The 16,337-nt window shown below is 43.4% G+C and overlaps 1 protein-coding gene and 1 long non-coding RNA gene across 2 annotated transcripts in view; one reads left to right on the forward strand and one right to left on the reverse strand.

The window, feature by feature from the left end:
• The window catches only part of LOC131086146 (uncharacterized), a 33,961-nt gene extending 21,907 nt beyond the window's left edge, over nucleotides 1-12,054 (reverse strand). The window contains exon 1 of the long non-coding RNA XR_009114725.1: nucleotides 11,979-12,054. This is a non-coding gene — a long non-coding RNA (uncharacterized LOC131086146). The remainder of the gene's footprint in view (nucleotides 1-11,978) is intronic.
• Nucleotides 10,341-16,337, forward strand: part of ZCCHC24 (zinc finger CCHC-type containing 24) — a 107,303-nt gene continuing 101,306 nt past the window's right edge. Inside the window, exon 1 of the mRNA XM_058028961.1 lies at nucleotides 10,341-10,687. Coding sequence (XP_057884944.1) covers nucleotides 10,448-10,687 — 240 coding nt within the window. The 5' untranslated portion in view covers nucleotides 10,341-10,447. The remainder of the gene's footprint in view (nucleotides 10,688-16,337) is intronic.

Consider the following 16,337-nt stretch of genomic DNA (forward strand, 5'->3'; position numbering starts at 1 on the left):
ACACGAGGTGTAGAACTACCATAATACATCCTGAATGAATGGGAAGGGGAAAGGCAGAAATTTGCATTTAGCCCCAGGATCAGCACAGAAATAACCGAAATACACTTCACCTCTCTTAAGGGCAAGGAGGAAAGGCAGAGGAGCAGTGGAGTTCATGTTCTGGTCTCAGGTAGGCTCACCTAGAGAACATTATGCCAATGCTTTAATCCAGAGCAGGAGCAGTTCCTATCTTAAATATTGTTGGGACTGTTCTCACTTGTTTTTATTCACATCTCAGAGCATCCATAGCACGTGCTAAATAAATCTGTGCTCTGACTGCTGGTCTAGATGGCAAGACTATCATTTGCCTTAGGGAGAAGGAACCACAAAAATGTGTAGGATGGGGATACCAGATCCATTGAGCCTTTTATAAAGAACTAAATCACTAACACAGATATAATCCTATTTGCCATCCACCCCTTGGGCTGGACTGGTACTTCTCCAAACAGACATTCAAAACAATAAGAACCCAAACTATTACAGACCAAGAAAAGGAACAGAGAATTCAATGATGAAGAATAACTCAGTAAGAAGTGAATGATTAGGGAAGCAGATTGAAAAGAATAAGGCTTTTCTCCCAAACTTTGAGAATTACCAGAAGCCAAAAATTTAAGGCACCTGGGCAGGATATATTACTCTTTCAATTTCTCTGGAGTTCTAACTGAGTGATTTTCAAGCTTTCAATGGAATATGCAAGTACCACAGAGCCATAGTAGTCCAATTAAAAATGCATTCTAGAACCCAAGGAGACTAAGCTCTATCTCTGGTAACTCAGTGGAATTTATTGGTCCTTGCAGACTGGCTGCTATTATGAGGAAAAGCAATTATTCATGTTAAAGTGTGAGTGTTAATTTAAAAATGTCTCAATGTAACCCAAGTCCTCTGCTACCATACAGCCATCAAGCCATCCAGAAAGCAGATCTTTATGGGGTATAGCAAGAACTATTTATTTATTGGTCTTCTAGAGCCATTCTTTATGAAAGAATTACAATCACTTTGCTATGATGGTGGAAGGAAAAAGAGAATATTTGAAGTGTACAAACAGTACAAGATAAAGGTACTTTAAAACAGAGAATAGAACCAAATCTGAACCCTGTTCAAACTGTCCAACTACAGCTGAAAATTAATTATGATTTTGGAAGTACTTCTGCAAATTACTACTCCAGCTGACACCCCAGCCACAGTTAACCACAAATCAAAGCCAAACCACAACATTTTACTGGGGATATTAGTTGTCACTGTCAGTTCTTCTCAAAAGACTTTTTAAAGAGAATCATAATTTTGGCAATAATTGCAGCACAGTCATATTTTCAGTTCATCAAGGAGAAAGTTTTAAAATAAATAAAGGATTTTATTTCTAATATATTGTTGAATTCTCTACTAAAATTAGGTAAGCTTAAGACAAGTGAAACATTTTGGTAACACTCAGTTTGCCAATGGATGCCTGATATTTTTCTGCTAACACAATAAAAACCACAATACAGATAAGTGGTTGTGGGGTTTTTTTTCCTAGCTGCATGAATCCTCTTATCTCACCTCAAAACATCTGACAAAACAGGGAAACAGATGCAGGATACCAACATCTTCATGCAAGTCATTCATGACCTAGAAAGAAACAGCTGAAAAGCATGATCCTTTCTTGTGCTGTGCCTCCTTGGGGATGTTACTATTTGTCATCCCCATTTTGCTGTATTTTGATATAGATACAGTCAAAACACACAGAGGCAAAATGACAAGCACATATAACATTACACCAGTGGTAAAGCAGAACATGAACTGTTTTCTGCAGAGCCTTCTGTTGTGCTCTGGACCCCTCTGGTTGTCATTAATGAGGGGCAATACCCTGCACCCCAACTTTCAGACCATAAAAACCAATTTGCATCTGTTCCTTTGGAAGTAATCTGTACATGACAGTGTTCTATTTCTTAAAATGGTAGACAATAACCCATTTCTAACATTTAAAGGGTTTTTTAAATGAATTCTCCTTTCCTCCGAACCCAAGACAGCAAAGATGAACACAGACTAGCAGCTGAACTCCTACTCACTGCCATTGTCCTTGATGTCCAACTAAGCAAAAACAAGCCAGACTGTCAGAAAAATGGTTCAACAATTTCATATGTTCAATAATTTCATCTGCACCACTAGAAGTGACAGAAAACAAACTGCGTATTCCACATATGTAAAATAAATGCATAATTACTAGCTAAAATTTCAACCTTTTTTTTTTTGTTTTTTGGAAAACATAGCTGGTTTGGGGACCCACAGACTCAACGCGGATGATTTTAATTTAGGTTTTTTCAGTGAAAATATTATCAAGTAACATAGTTATTTTTAGTAGAAATGTCACTAACTCAGAAACAATGTAACAAAACCAGCTAAGTTTGCTCAAGTAGTGTCCCATTTTGCTAGAGAACTGGATACGTTCTTGTTGAATATAATTTTATTGTAGCATTTTTTAATTAAAATATTTAGAGATAGAAAAAACAATAGTGAATGCAATACATAACTGTGCTATTGACAGACCTGAAATTTGGCAATGGCAGGAACACAGAGTACCTTTGACAGCACTGGTGTTTGTGCAATTGAGCTGGAGCACCTCTCCTGAAAGATGTTTCACCTGAAGGCATGAAAGGCAACCAGCATTGGAGTAAACCACCAAGAAAAGATTTAAACTATGATTTCCTATACTTACCCTTTATACTTCCCAGCATAAAAAAGTGCAAGACCTTTTGCTATGGTTTGTAAGGTGAGAACTAAGATTCCACTGGGACATCCACCCATTCCTTCATGTCCTTATTCACCTAGCAATTCACTTGTGACACTTGTAAGGAATGTCTCTGACAGTGCTGATTGGGATGAATGTTTTTGACTCAGGGACAGGGATGCTGTGGCAGAAACAGTGATGTGGACACACACACACATCAGCTGGAGAAGGTGTTTCTGTAGCTACACAGTCACATACACACTCCGTAGCTGGCCCTGGCCTGCAGCTTGGGCTGAGACAAGTGGAAGCAAACAAGGTGCAATCAATATTAAAGGTGGGAAAATAAGCTTTTTTCACTTGTTAATCAATAAACATACTATCTGTTCATTGGCTGTCCACATTTCTGAGCAAATGTGACATTCCATTAGGTAGAAATATTGGAAAGTTAATTTTGGAGCAATTATACCCTTGCAGACTTCCTCAGCTTTCATTTTTATTTTTCATTCAACGAGTTATTAGTGTTAACGATACCCTTGGCTAATCCCATCCTCACAGGACCAGGTGGTACATGTTAACACTTCCAAATTAACAGCTGTGTTTCAGATAGAGACACTGGTAGGCTTGTTCAGCCCTTTACAGGAGAAGTTCCTTGTCTCACTGCATTGGGCAGGGTCAGGTCAGTACTCACGGGCTGGCACCAGTCTTAGCTTAAGAGGTTCATTGTAAGGGTCTGCAGTAGTGTTTAGGCCAACACAGATAGTAAAAATAAAGTTTCAGGTTAGCAGGCAAGAAAAATTACCATAAGAATTCAAAATATTCCAGTTTTACACCAAGAAGAGTGGTATACTTTTCCCTAAGGCATGAGTGCCTTTACCCTTCTGGTTCATTTATTTACTGTAATCTTCACTATAACTGAATATTTCTTATTCAGGATTGCATTGAAGAAACAAAGAAAATGTCTCGCTAGAAATTCCTGTTTTGCCTTCAGTGGAATTAAACTGGACTAACATGAATAGGGACTTGAGTAGAGACAAGCAGTTTTATACCAAGAATTGTTTTTACACAGGCTTCAAAAGAGCGCTTTTTTCCTTGTGAGTATTTCCTTTTTCTTGATGAGTGACTGGAATGTAGTGCTTCTACTAAACAAGACATACATGTGAGATCGAATGATGTCTGTCAATTGTATTAATTGAGGTGAAAAACAACCCTGGATTAAAAAGGAAGAGGACAGATTTTAATGTTTTGAAGTAGTTCTGGGGTTCCATTAGCAGTGCTAACTTATGCAATATCACTGTGACTTTAATCTATGATTGACAGATGTGTATATATATGGAAAGGGTTCTCTAACTAGAATTTAGTCCATATTTGTCTGCACCAATATCACTGTTCTCATTAAACCATATACCAGGACTGATGTAATAAACCTAATCCAAAACCTCTACAGCACATTTGTGTTATAGAAGCTGATGGTTTTAGGCCCTTGGTGGGACAGTAGCAGGGAACAGCCTCTTCCTGCACAGAGCTGTGAAAGCATCAGTACTTACTGCCACTCCACTGCCTGCCCCAGCCAGCCCAAAAGCAAATGGCCCTGGCAAACTCTGTGGGTGTGTGAGGTGTGCTGAGGCAAGAACTGAGCCCTTGTGTGGGACAGAGGTCCAAGTTTCAGAAAAAACCCCTTGTGTCTTCAGTCATCTGCAGTTCATTCCTTTTATTTGAAGGATTGCCCGAAACCTGCTTGGAGAGCTTTCAAGTCTGATATAAACATTGTGCCGACTCGAAGTACCTAGGAAACAAACTTCCCTGCAACAGGGTTAGTGCCAATTAAGATTGGCAACTAATTCTAGCCTGCTCTAGAATTAACATGGCAGCTCAGCATGGATAAATATTTACACTCATGAATAAATAAATCATTCTGCTATCCAGACTAACAGAAAGTGGGGATAAAACAGAAAAAGCAAACCCACTGACAATACTGGGTATGTAAAGAAAGCGTTAAGAAGAAATTAGTGAGAGTGCAGCACTGACACAGGGAGTAGCAGTATGCTCTGTGATGGCTGGGGTGCCAGCAGATTGCCATACCATGAATAAAATACTGCTTCCAGACCCCATCTGACTTCAGCACAATCCCAAAAAGCAGTCAAACAATCCATTAATCAAAAGATAATTGTAGATACAATCCCAGCTTCCCATCCCAGCACAGCCACTCTGTTTGCAGCTCCCAGCAGTTCCCTCTTGTCATTTTCATCTCCTATTTACCACTATGGCCAGTACCATCCACCAATCACCATTACATGTACCTTTATCTCTGGCATTCTTTTTTGTCTCCTGCAGTTGCTCTAACTCAAAGCCTTGTCCTGCCTCAGCAAGCAGGGTGTAAGAAAAAGATCTGGTGGAGCTCTTAGGGAAAAGCAGAGAAGTGGCAAACAATTAGGCACTATCTCTGTCTCCTGGAGCTCACAGTGCCATGGAACTGGTGAGAGAAGTAGATGGGCAGAGATACTGTATACAGTAAAGGGACACATAGAAAAATGCAAATCAAACTCTCCATGCATTGCCAAAAGGATCAAGTAAAGAATCCTCCTTTCCCTCCTTGGGTATTTGCTTGAGGATTTTTATTGCCCTCTTTAACACCAAGGTCTTTAAGGGGCTCCGTAAACAGCACCTAACTTATTCTTCAGCTGGGAACCAGTTACAAAGCACTGAGGCCATTTAACCCTCAGTAAGGGGTCTCCTACAGCATAAAGCAGATTAGAGGGATCCCCAGGTGACACAAATTCCTGGGCCTCCCCACTTGCCTGCAGAAGCAACCATCAGCAGCTGTTCCAATGCAGACACTTCAGGTAAGGCAGATGGGCTCCCCTGCACCCACTTCTCCCTAACTCCTACTGCTCTTCTCATTTCCTCTGCTCTTTTCCTTGGAATCCCTCTCGTGGATTCCTGGGTCAAGCAAGTCAAAGGGGTTAGGCTGGGCTAAGGAGAAGGAACAAGATACCTCAGCTACTGTTTTGGACATGGATGCTGAACTTTTAGATCAGTACTAGAAACAAGGAGATACTGCCTTTCAAAACTGAAATAATGGAACAATTCAGATGACTGTGCTGCAGCTGAAGAAGGTACAGGAAGCTCTGTAAAACAATACAGAAAGATCAACCACTATTTCTCACACAGCTACTCAGATCCAGGGCTTATTTCATGCAATTACTCAGCAATGCACTGACATCTTAACAGAGAGCAAGCAAGGAGGCCCCAGGCCTGGAAACCACAAACTGGCCAGGTGCAGGATCTGTGTGCTCCAAGAGGATCTGTTACACCAATTACCTACTTGGTGGCTTGAGACAGCCTTGCAGGAATTGTGCTTCACACACTATCCACAGCATTGTTACTGCATATGGTATATATTTACTAACATTCTACATATGGATGAACTATACCTTATACCCATATATTTCCAGGATTTTCTATGTCAAAACTATAGGAGGAAGAAAACAAGAATTTTTACTTTTGTACTTAAGCACTGGGTTGCAGCTGATCCTTTAGATAGGTGCAAAAATCCATGGAGTTCCATACCCAAGCACAAGCATTTCCCAGACTCACTCTGACTTTGGTTAATGCTACATTTCATTGCTGGCAGTGGAACTGTTGTACCTACCCAGCAAACACAAGTGGTTTTAACATCCATAACTCACAAATGCCACATGCAGATGTGCTTTCAGTTTACAACTCTGCTGAACTGCCTTCTCATAATTCGAGGAGGGCTCACACAGTTTCCACCGCATAGCAAAATTATTTCATAATAAGATAAGAATCTCTGCTGCAGCAGATGAAAAACATTTGTTTGGAATATTTCAGCTACACTGCAGATGAACAGCCTATTGCATTATGTATATCCTGATTACAGAAACCAGAGAATACAGTGGGCTCAAGTTACCCATGTTCTCTAGTCTTACTGGCAGTTTTGGATATTTGCTCTATTTTCCTACTGGAGCCCCATCTAATCTGGGAGATGACTAAGACAGCAATTCAGACCAAGACAAATTTAAAAGCACAAGAATCCAGGATATCTGTAGTAGGGCACATGCATTTTTAAAATATGGAGGAGCATAAACATTTTCTTTAAAAGAAAATTAAATCACATATATCGTTTAAAGGCTGACATCATCTAAAGGTATGAACATTGCAAGCAAGAACATAAATACATTAGACTATGAAACAAGTCCTGGCCAGAAGTGGAAAATCATGTTCCTTACTCTTGCAAAGATGTTGTGGGAAGGGTGCAGCCACAAGATGCCCAGATCACTAAGGGGACAGGCTGAGTGAGCAGTTATAAGGAGATTTTGGATAAATACATGATCACTTAAACAATAGGACTGAAGCAGCTGAATCCTGTCCCTGTGTTTGCCTTTGCCTTGTTTCAAGGCTTCTATTTTCCAAGTCACTTCAGCTATTCCATTTATCCAACGTTTGATGTTAAAGTTCCAGTTGTTTCTTATTTCATTAGCAGTACTCATATAAAACCAAGAGGATTCATAGATGTTTTGGCAACATAAGGCTGATGTAAAATCCATGTAGTTAATGTCACTTATACTCCATTCCAAAATAATCAATAGGAAGATATTGTGCATATCTAGATGATATTTCAAAGCCATCTCACTACCTTATTGGGCACTTTTGTCTCAAGTATTTGAGAAGAATAAATGCAATTGACCTTAGCACTTTTTTCTGCACTGTCATGTCTCTGCTAAACAGACCATTTGTATCCATCTTCTCCTCACTCATCTACAACTCCCAGAGGTGAAGAGTGGCCTTCCAATGAAAAAATTGCTATCATGAACCTAAGTGGACTGCAACAAGTGTGGCAGCAGCATTTTGCAAAGCTAAGAGCAGTATTAAATACAGAAATGAGAAGGAACTGCCTGAAACTGTTCCAGAAGAAATTGCACAGGAGACCAGGATGACAACTGAACCTCAGAGTGGGTGCTTTTCAGCTAGGCTCCTCATAATGCATGCACTTGCAACCTTTCCCTTCCCTGATATGCCAAACAAAGGATCTATTCAATTTACTCATTCCTCTGCATGGTTACTAGAAGCCACCAGGGCTGCTGCCAAGGGGCAGGGACAGCCAAAAGCTCTGGGTGTTCAAATGCACCTGGTGGAGCACATGGTGCCCCTCACATCACAAGGGGTTGCTGCATTCACGAATGCAGCTGCTGCAATAAATGCACCCTAACTCCACCTTCCCCTGTCCCACAGCAATCTCTACTGTGTTGTCTAACTAAAGCAATCCAACCACCTACAATAAGAGCCACATTCAATTTAGGAGAAAAAGTATCAAAATAGAGCAAAAATTCTTCATCCAAAACCTTGCACCACCTTGACCACTTTTTATTTTGACCTCTGCTTTTGACCTCTATTGCTACAAGAACCCCTTTTTGTTATCTTTTCTGCCTGTTCAGAATTCCTATTTCCTTCACAGCATCTTACTAAACAGAGTGCATAGTGGAGCTGCAAAATACAAATACATGTATTTAACTTAGCAAGTAAAAGAGGGAAGCGATAAGAATAGAAATTGTCTTTAAGGAAGGAATTAGCATGCTTACAAAAAAAAAAAAATCCAAACAAGTCCACAACAACAAAACAAGCAGCTTCAGCCTAGTTCCCCCTTCTGGACTTCCTACCATATCCTGACTTTTTAAATACCATCTGCCAGAAAGGCAAGTTCCTCAGATGTGATATCTGTTTCTTGGGGTTTTTCTTCATTTACCAGCAAATCATGGAAAATCCTCCTCCACAATTTGTCACTAAGTCTCATCCATATTTTCCTTGTTTAAAACACTATGGAACTGTCTGAGTATGGGATGCAATTTGACTGAATTCTTCTGTTATGATCTCCATTGTGGACAGAGTATAAAGACCCTTTACACTGGTAGAAGTTTGTTCCTTGTCATGCTGATGCACACACATTTAAATGTGCCTCAAAGGGCTTCTAATAGAGTGTACAAAAGAGTGAACTCCATTTGTGCTGCAAGGACTTGGTCACTAAAAAAAATTAAGAAAGCTCAAAGAAAAGAAAAGAAAAAAAAAAGTAGCCTCTCTAAAGGAATTCAGCTCGATTCAGCTGTTCTAAGCTTGACCTTGCAGTTGTGGAAAGTAAGAATCTTCACCTGCATTTAAATTCCTGCAGACAGATAGCTCTGCTGCCCTATCTAGCAGCTCTCAAAAGTTGAATGCATCCATCTTTGGTGTTTGCAGCTGACAACTGAACAGCTTTTTCTACTGTGTGTACACTGACCCTCATTTTCTGTTGCTTGTAACCAGGCCTTTTCAGAAGAGTGACTTTTCTCCTATCTTGGCAGAGACATATGGCTTATTACAGCAAACCAAGATACCAACTTTGATGTTTTAAAGGTCAGATTTTTTTTTTCTGTTATCTAAGTAAAGAAGGCTTCCCCTTCCCCCCCTCCCCCCCCCCCCCAAAACATATTGGGAAGACACATTAATTTCTACCCTTTTGTCACTCGGCAAAGAGCACAAGGAGCTACGATCAAGTTTTTAAGTTACCTCCTGGGAGCTCCTTTGAAAACTCCTAGTTTGATTACTACGGTGTTTGTACCAAAGCAAGAAATAGCTGCCCTGCTCCACTCATCGCAGGGAGGGCAGCAGCGAAGAGTTTATGAACTGTAATTACCAGCTTACCCACTCAGGCTCCTTCCTAAAGCAGGAATCATTCATCATCCTCTTTTGTGCTACCGACTCCTTAAAAGGCCTAGTGAGCTTTAACTCCCGGGTATCCCACCAGAGCCAGGCTCCCCCGAGCCCACGCCAGGGCTACCTAGATGGATTTCAAAGGGAACATCGCGCCGCTCGCCTGCCTTATTTGGAAAACCCAACTCTGCACGGCTTGGCACAACCTCAGCGGCCGCGCAGCGCTTCGCAAACCTGGAGCTCGGACAGAGATTTAACGAGAAGGAACCTCAGATTGCAATGAACTCCCAGCACCAGCAAGAAACAGAAATGAGAATAAAAAGAGCGGGCGGGCTGACAAGAGCCGAGCGAAAGTTGTCGAGTTAAAAACAAGCCCAAAAGGGCCCAGCGAAGAGCCCTCGGGAGGGCTTTGCGCGTGTTTGGCGTAAAAATCTTCAGGAAGGAGGAGAAGGAAGGCCGGGGAGCGAGCGAGGGAGCCGGTGGGACCGCGGCGGGCAGGGGCCGGTGGTGCGGGCAGGGGCCTGTGGTGCGGGCACAGCCGCGGCCGCACACGCTCCTCCGGCCGCGCTGGGGCGGGGGCGGAGCGGCGCCGGGACGCCCCTGCACCCCCGCGGCGGCCGGGAGGCCTATGGGGGCGCGGCGCCGCCGCCGGAGCGCCGGCAGCCCCTCCCCGCCGCTGCCTGCGGGACTGGGAATAAAGACAGATAGCGGGGCAGGCACCGGCCGGGCGGGCGGGACGGAGCGCGCACAAAGTTTCCTGCGGAGCCCGCGGGCGGCAGCAGCGATGCCCGTGCTGCGCGGAGCGCTGGGGCTGCGCGGGCGCCGCCGGCCTTAGGGGAGCGAGAGCGGCGCGGGGCGCGGCAGCGAGCCCCCGGCCCGTCCTCTCCTCCGGGCGGCCAGGAGGAAGCGCCCCGGGCAGGGACGGGAGAGCGGCACTGCCGGAGCGCGGGGAGGGGGACCGGCACCGCGGGGCCAGCCGCGCCGGCGGAGCCGGGGGGAAAGATGAGCTTGTTGTCAACCATCGACACCAGCGCCGCGCCCGTGTACCAGCCCGCCCAGCTCCTCAACTGGGTCTATCTCTCGCTGCAAGACACGCACCAGGCCAGCGCCTTCGATGCCTTCAGACCCGAGCCCTCCTCGTCCCAGCACCCCGACCTCGGCTACACCAAGAGCACGCCGGAGCTGGGCTCCTCACTCAGCTCCAGCTATCTCAACAGCTTCTTCCAGCTCCAGCGGAGCGAGGTGAGTCCGCCGCGCCGCCCGGCGCGGAGCCCCCGGCCCCCCCGGGCCACAACCGCCATGATGCCTCGGCAGCCTCCTGCCCCTTCCCCGGGCCCGCAGCCCCGCTCCCCGCCGCGCTCGCCGGGGCGGCTCGGCCACCCGCGCACGCTCCCGGTCCTCCCGGCCCCTTCCCGCCCGGCGCTCCCTCGCTGCCCGTCCCGCTAACGGGCCGGGGCCAGGCGCCGCCGCCGCGGCATTGGCGCGGCCGCCGCCTCCTCCCGCCGCCCGCCAGCGGCGCGGGGCGCCCGTGTTGACAGTCTGGTCAATGGTTACACGGATTTCCCGTGCGCAGCCGGAGGGACGGGGGGCAGGACACGCAAAAAGTGCTACATCCGTCATAACGTGCAAAAATACCACCGCTGCCGCCACCCCCCCTTTTAGTTGTTTTTTTTTTTTTCCTAAAGCGTTACTTTAAAAACTTGATACATACGGCTTATGAGAGATCAAAGGCAGGCACTATTGGAAAGGAAGAAATATAAACAGGAACGTGACAAAAACAGCAAAAAAGTTTTGTGCACGTTTTGTAACGCAAAACAAGACTAAATGTAACCAAAGCGAAGGAAGCTAAAAAACTGGGATATGCAAAGACAATTCGCTGTGGAACTCCCTGTCACAGGAAGTTGTTGAGGTCAAGCACTTCTGCATTGGAGGGGTTTCACATGTGTGGAGACACTGCAAGGTGGCACCTCGCACACCACAGCTCCAGCCTCTCCAGAAAAGACCCAGCTACACTTTGGCACCCTACTGTGGGAGTTTGCCGGAGGCATTCAACAGCATCTTTGTTTCATATCATCTTTGTTTCATATGGTCAGATGGACTATACACCCAACTGCTCTGGCACTTCCCACAGAACATTTCCAGCACCTTTTATGTTAAACATCGACTTAAAATGTATTCTCAATCAAAGTACACTCTTCTGTTCTGTCAGAAAAGCTTTGGAGTTATTAATTAAAACTAAATCAAATTCCCCAAGTGTGCTCATAATAGAGCTGCTAACAGCTGAGAGCCAGAGTTACATAGACACGTTTTCCTTTAATTAGAAATTCTTTCTTCTTTAAGAATTTAACAAAGCACATCCAATCTCAAAATAGATACTATTTTTGAGAGTAAGTGGCTCGGAACCCATTCAACCTGATTAAGTCTTATTAAGCATGGCATGACATGGGCAGTTCAACAACATATATACCTAATAAGCAGGTTGATTTTATGAAAAGATTGGCAGGCAGTGCAATTTAAACTATTAGCTACCTACCTGTTGATGACAAATTGTAGATTTGACCCCTTCCTGCTTGGCTTTCGAGCTTTATGGTACCCAGGTAGCAGCAAGGCTCCAGGAGTTCGGCCAGCATGGATTCCAGATTGGGACTCTCTTCAGGCCCGTGTCTGTTGAAGTTAGGATACATTCTGCTCACAGCAGATCCTTTATTTTTTGGCAGAAAAAGGAAGAAACAAGTAAATGGAGTCTGCATTCAGGAAGTCTTTGAAACAGTCTCTGAGAAACAGTTTTCTCTTCCTGACAGATCCCCAAGTTAATTTTCGGCTTCTACTATACTCTGTGCAAGTAGGGGCTAATCCTTTTGTCACACTCCCTTTCCACTTGGCTCATAGTTTTTTCCATTTTCCCCCCTAACCTTTCTTCTGGAAAATAATTTGCCTGCTATGCCAGGCCTTCCTCAGGCCCCTGTCTCTGCCCCAGCTCCAAGCAGTCAGTCCCTGTGCAGCCTCCCCCCAGCTGTGCTGTTTTCAGATCCCAGAAGTCACCTTCTGTGTGGATTCCTATCATCCACAAGCTGCAACTTTATTCTGCTCTTTTTAACCTCATTACAGTTTCCTGAGGCACATGAGAGGAACTGAGAATTCCAGCTCTGTAGAAAGCCAAGAGCATTCACCATTCAGAAAATAAGAAGCCATTTCTAAAACAGCTATGCAGCTGTTTTATTATTTTTAAAAGATAAAGCATGTTAGTTTGTTGCCATTCATGTTCCAGCCTGTGATGACAGCATTGACTATGTGGGTGATGGAGACACTTCTGTGTTTCCAGTATTCACCTGAACTTTGTCTTAAGACATGGTAACCTGAAAAGAGGGAAAGGAGCAGAGCTATCTCCTATGGCATGGGAATGCTTCTGCCCTGCTGGAAGTAGGGAACCCTCTAATTTCCCAGGCTAGCACTGCCTGCTTATACAGCAGCTTTCATTCAAGGCTTTAGAAGGTGCTAGAGATACTGTTGCTCAAAAGAAGTTCTGCCAATATGTTAGATGCTCTGTTCTTTCCAGAAACGGGAAACTAGGCTGCTTTTTGGCAAGAGTCACCCAAGAGTTTCCGACGATGTCATGCTCCTAATTCTTGAGATTCTAACATCTGTTTATTTGCAGATGCCATTGGGTATGCACTACACATTTCAACCACATAAAATTATTTTGGAGAGCATTAGTACTGTATGCTGTTTCTGCAGCAAGTGGGCTTATGCTATCTTTGGAACAACACATAGCTTTCCACAGTCAAACTGTTGACTGTTTTCTACACAGTGCTTGCTTTGGTTGGCATTTTTTTCTCCTCACGGTTTTGTCCTGGGTTGGCTTAGCCTGGAGCCGAGCTGTGACAATGATTGACACATAGCTGTACACAATATTTGGAAAGTGACCTAATGAGGGTCCAAAATAGCAACAGATTGAAAAATGATAGGATCATAGGGTGTAAAATAGTTGTGTGTCCTGTATGTTGCCTTGCAATTGAAACTTTCTGGAGAAGAACACTTGGAATAAGAGACAGCGCTTGTGAAAAGTTGCTATTATACAGGGTTTGCAAGTCTGCATGGCACTGCCTGTGTATGTGACTTGCATACTGACCAAAGGAACAGGACAGAAAAAAAATAAAAGTGCCAGCACCCACAGAGTAGTCTTGTACTTCAAGATTTTTGTCCTCCAGACTTTTTCCACTACAATGGATGCCTTCTAAATAAACATGATGAACACAGCTGTTTGGTGCATAAAAGCCCATTGTACCAAGAAAAAAAAAAACAATAATAAAGGTTTAAACAGTAAAGAAACAATGAGTGTTTTGTTCTGTATGCAAGACTCGTTTTGCAAAACAGATCTGCTTTAAACCAAACTTTATGGCAGCATTTGTTGTCCTAGATATGAAATAAAAGCATGTTAGACCATTAAGATGCAATAAATTGGCCATGGAACTGAGCTCCACCCTCATTATAACACCATCCATCAGAGCCAAGTATTTCAGGTTTTGTTGTGAGGCTGGTTACAGGGAATTTAATGTCTGTGAGACACAGCCAGGTATCTGTGGCTTTGTCATTGAGGGTTATAACTGAACAACCTAGAGTGAGGGGTCAAGAGACCCATAAGATATTTTTCTACACTGACAGGAGGCATCCTACCAGGTCAATGCTGTCTTTGGTCGAGAAGAGACAGCAAGCAGTAACTAGAAATTATCATAATAGTTGATTTTTTTTCTCTACTCTGTGTCTTTCAAGAGCAAAATTCCTTCTAGAAGCCTCTATGGCAGCCACTTTCTGGATCTAAAACAGATTTTATTTAAGCACAAGTAACTGCACATACTAGATGAGAAAATAATCGCCGTTTCCATGTTTCTGAATTGGAGAATCCAGATCCAGTCCTTATAGGCAAGAGGGGAACTAACTGTGAATAAGAGCACACCAGCTAGTTCAGTTTGCTGCTCTAAAGTATGGATCACTTGTTTGGAAAGAAAAATGCATGGAGGTAAAAAAAGTTCACAGAGTGCTGTGGAAAATAACATTCAAATCCCTGTGAAACAAGCAAGTCTAAAGCACCGGGATAGATTAGGTAACTTCCCAAAGAAGATAGTGACATTCACAAGCTAACAACAGAAACTGATGAAACACTGGAAGAACAAAAACATAGGGAAGGAAATTGGCAGTTTTACAGAAAATGTATTTTATCAAACTTGTTGTCTGTCTGTCTTTCATAGAATTAGGGGGCTACATACTAGGCTGATACTTGATGAAGAAATATCTGTTATTTGGCCTAGATGAAGTAATTTGAAGGATAATGATAAGATTTTAAAAAAATCTCCACTCTGTTAGTATCAGAAGACTATAGTGATTGCCATACCACATCAGGCCATTGGTTCCCTGAATTAAGTGCAGTATCTTCGAGAACAGCCATGATTAATAGATTTTAAAGGGAAAACCAAATGCATTTTAAGAGGCTGCTCACAACCAGTACGGTCTGAAGGCAGACTCAACAGAGAGGCAGGTTAGCAGAAATTGCCATATCTTCCAAAACATGTCCAATTTGTTTAATTTTGTGTAACATTGTTAGTAATTCTAACACACAGCATGCCTTTGATCCACAAGGTGCTTAATGTGCTAGGCATTCAAGTGAGGACTTCTTGCTTTCTCATCTACAGACTGACAGTAGCAGTCTATGGTACCTGAATATGTCCTTTAATAATAATGATTACTATTTATTTCCTAATTTTAATTTTTTTCTCAATATTCTTTGTGTAAGTACACTGGAGTGCTCTTAACCTTCCCCAAATTTTATTGAAAGGGCACTAGCATAACAATTCCTGTCTTGCAGGAACTGGTGCTCTCTGCCTCAGGATGATTGTACACTACCAATATTTTGTGGCTACTTAAAGTGCCAGACAAGTAATTCCAAAATGCTTTTCAGGAAGTTAAATGTCAATTCTCACATCAGAGCTCCTAAGAGATTCCAGAGCTGAATCTCTTACATTAATCAGAGGACAACATGCATTTGGAGATCTTGGCAGGACCAGCCTCTGTCCTCCTGACACAGCCAGCTCCAGAGCCCTTTTGATGGTGCTGCCTCAGCACACAAAGTGCAGCTTTCACAGCCCCCTGTACACTGCTCTCAAAATCTTACATCCTATTGCAGGTATTTGAGCTAATAACCATTCTGTTCCTAATTCCAATTGGACATATGCTTTAAAATGCAAAAATTCAGGGGTTTATGTCTATGAGCATTCTCTTTTGCACCCTGTTCTTATCTCTGCAGCTATGGCCTCCTGCTTTGCTACTTCTGTAGCCTTTGGAAAACACCCACGTTTGCCAGGGAAATAAAAACCCCACATGTGAGTGTACTATAGGAAGTGGAGTCAGAAAATAAGATCTATATCTTGTATAAAAAGTGTGAAACTCAAATTATTATCCAAATTACACTCTTCCATTTGTATCACCTTGGTGTGGCTTTAGGCTTCTCTGTTGTCCAGGATGAAGTGCTTTGTTTGTGTGTGTTTTTGGAAGTGGGCAGTCCTGCATGTAGCAGATATTCTCTTACTCTTGACACTTAGGCTGAGTTACCTAATAGCAATTTGATTGCAGGAAAAAAATGCACAAGAGCCAAATTTGATTCACCAAAGAAAGTGTTCTAAATAAAAGTGTGTTGCTTTTACTCTGGCTTCCTTACCTGACTAAGGACAGCAGAAAGTTCCCAGAAGTAAGAAGAAAATGTCTTGAATTTACTCCAACAGCCAGAGCCTCTTGTGTTGTGTCCTTGCCCACAAACTCCCCCTGCTCCCAGCAAGTGCTGCTGTAGCTCTGCAGCACACCTGCCCTACCTCCAGCTTTAACTAATTCAAAGATGAGTTAC

This window comes from Melospiza georgiana, chromosome 8 (assembly GCF_028018845.1).
Source record: "Melospiza georgiana isolate bMelGeo1 chromosome 8, bMelGeo1.pri, whole genome shotgun sequence".
NCBI classification, from domain to species: Eukaryota; Metazoa; Chordata; class Aves; order Passeriformes; family Passerellidae; genus Melospiza; species Melospiza georgiana.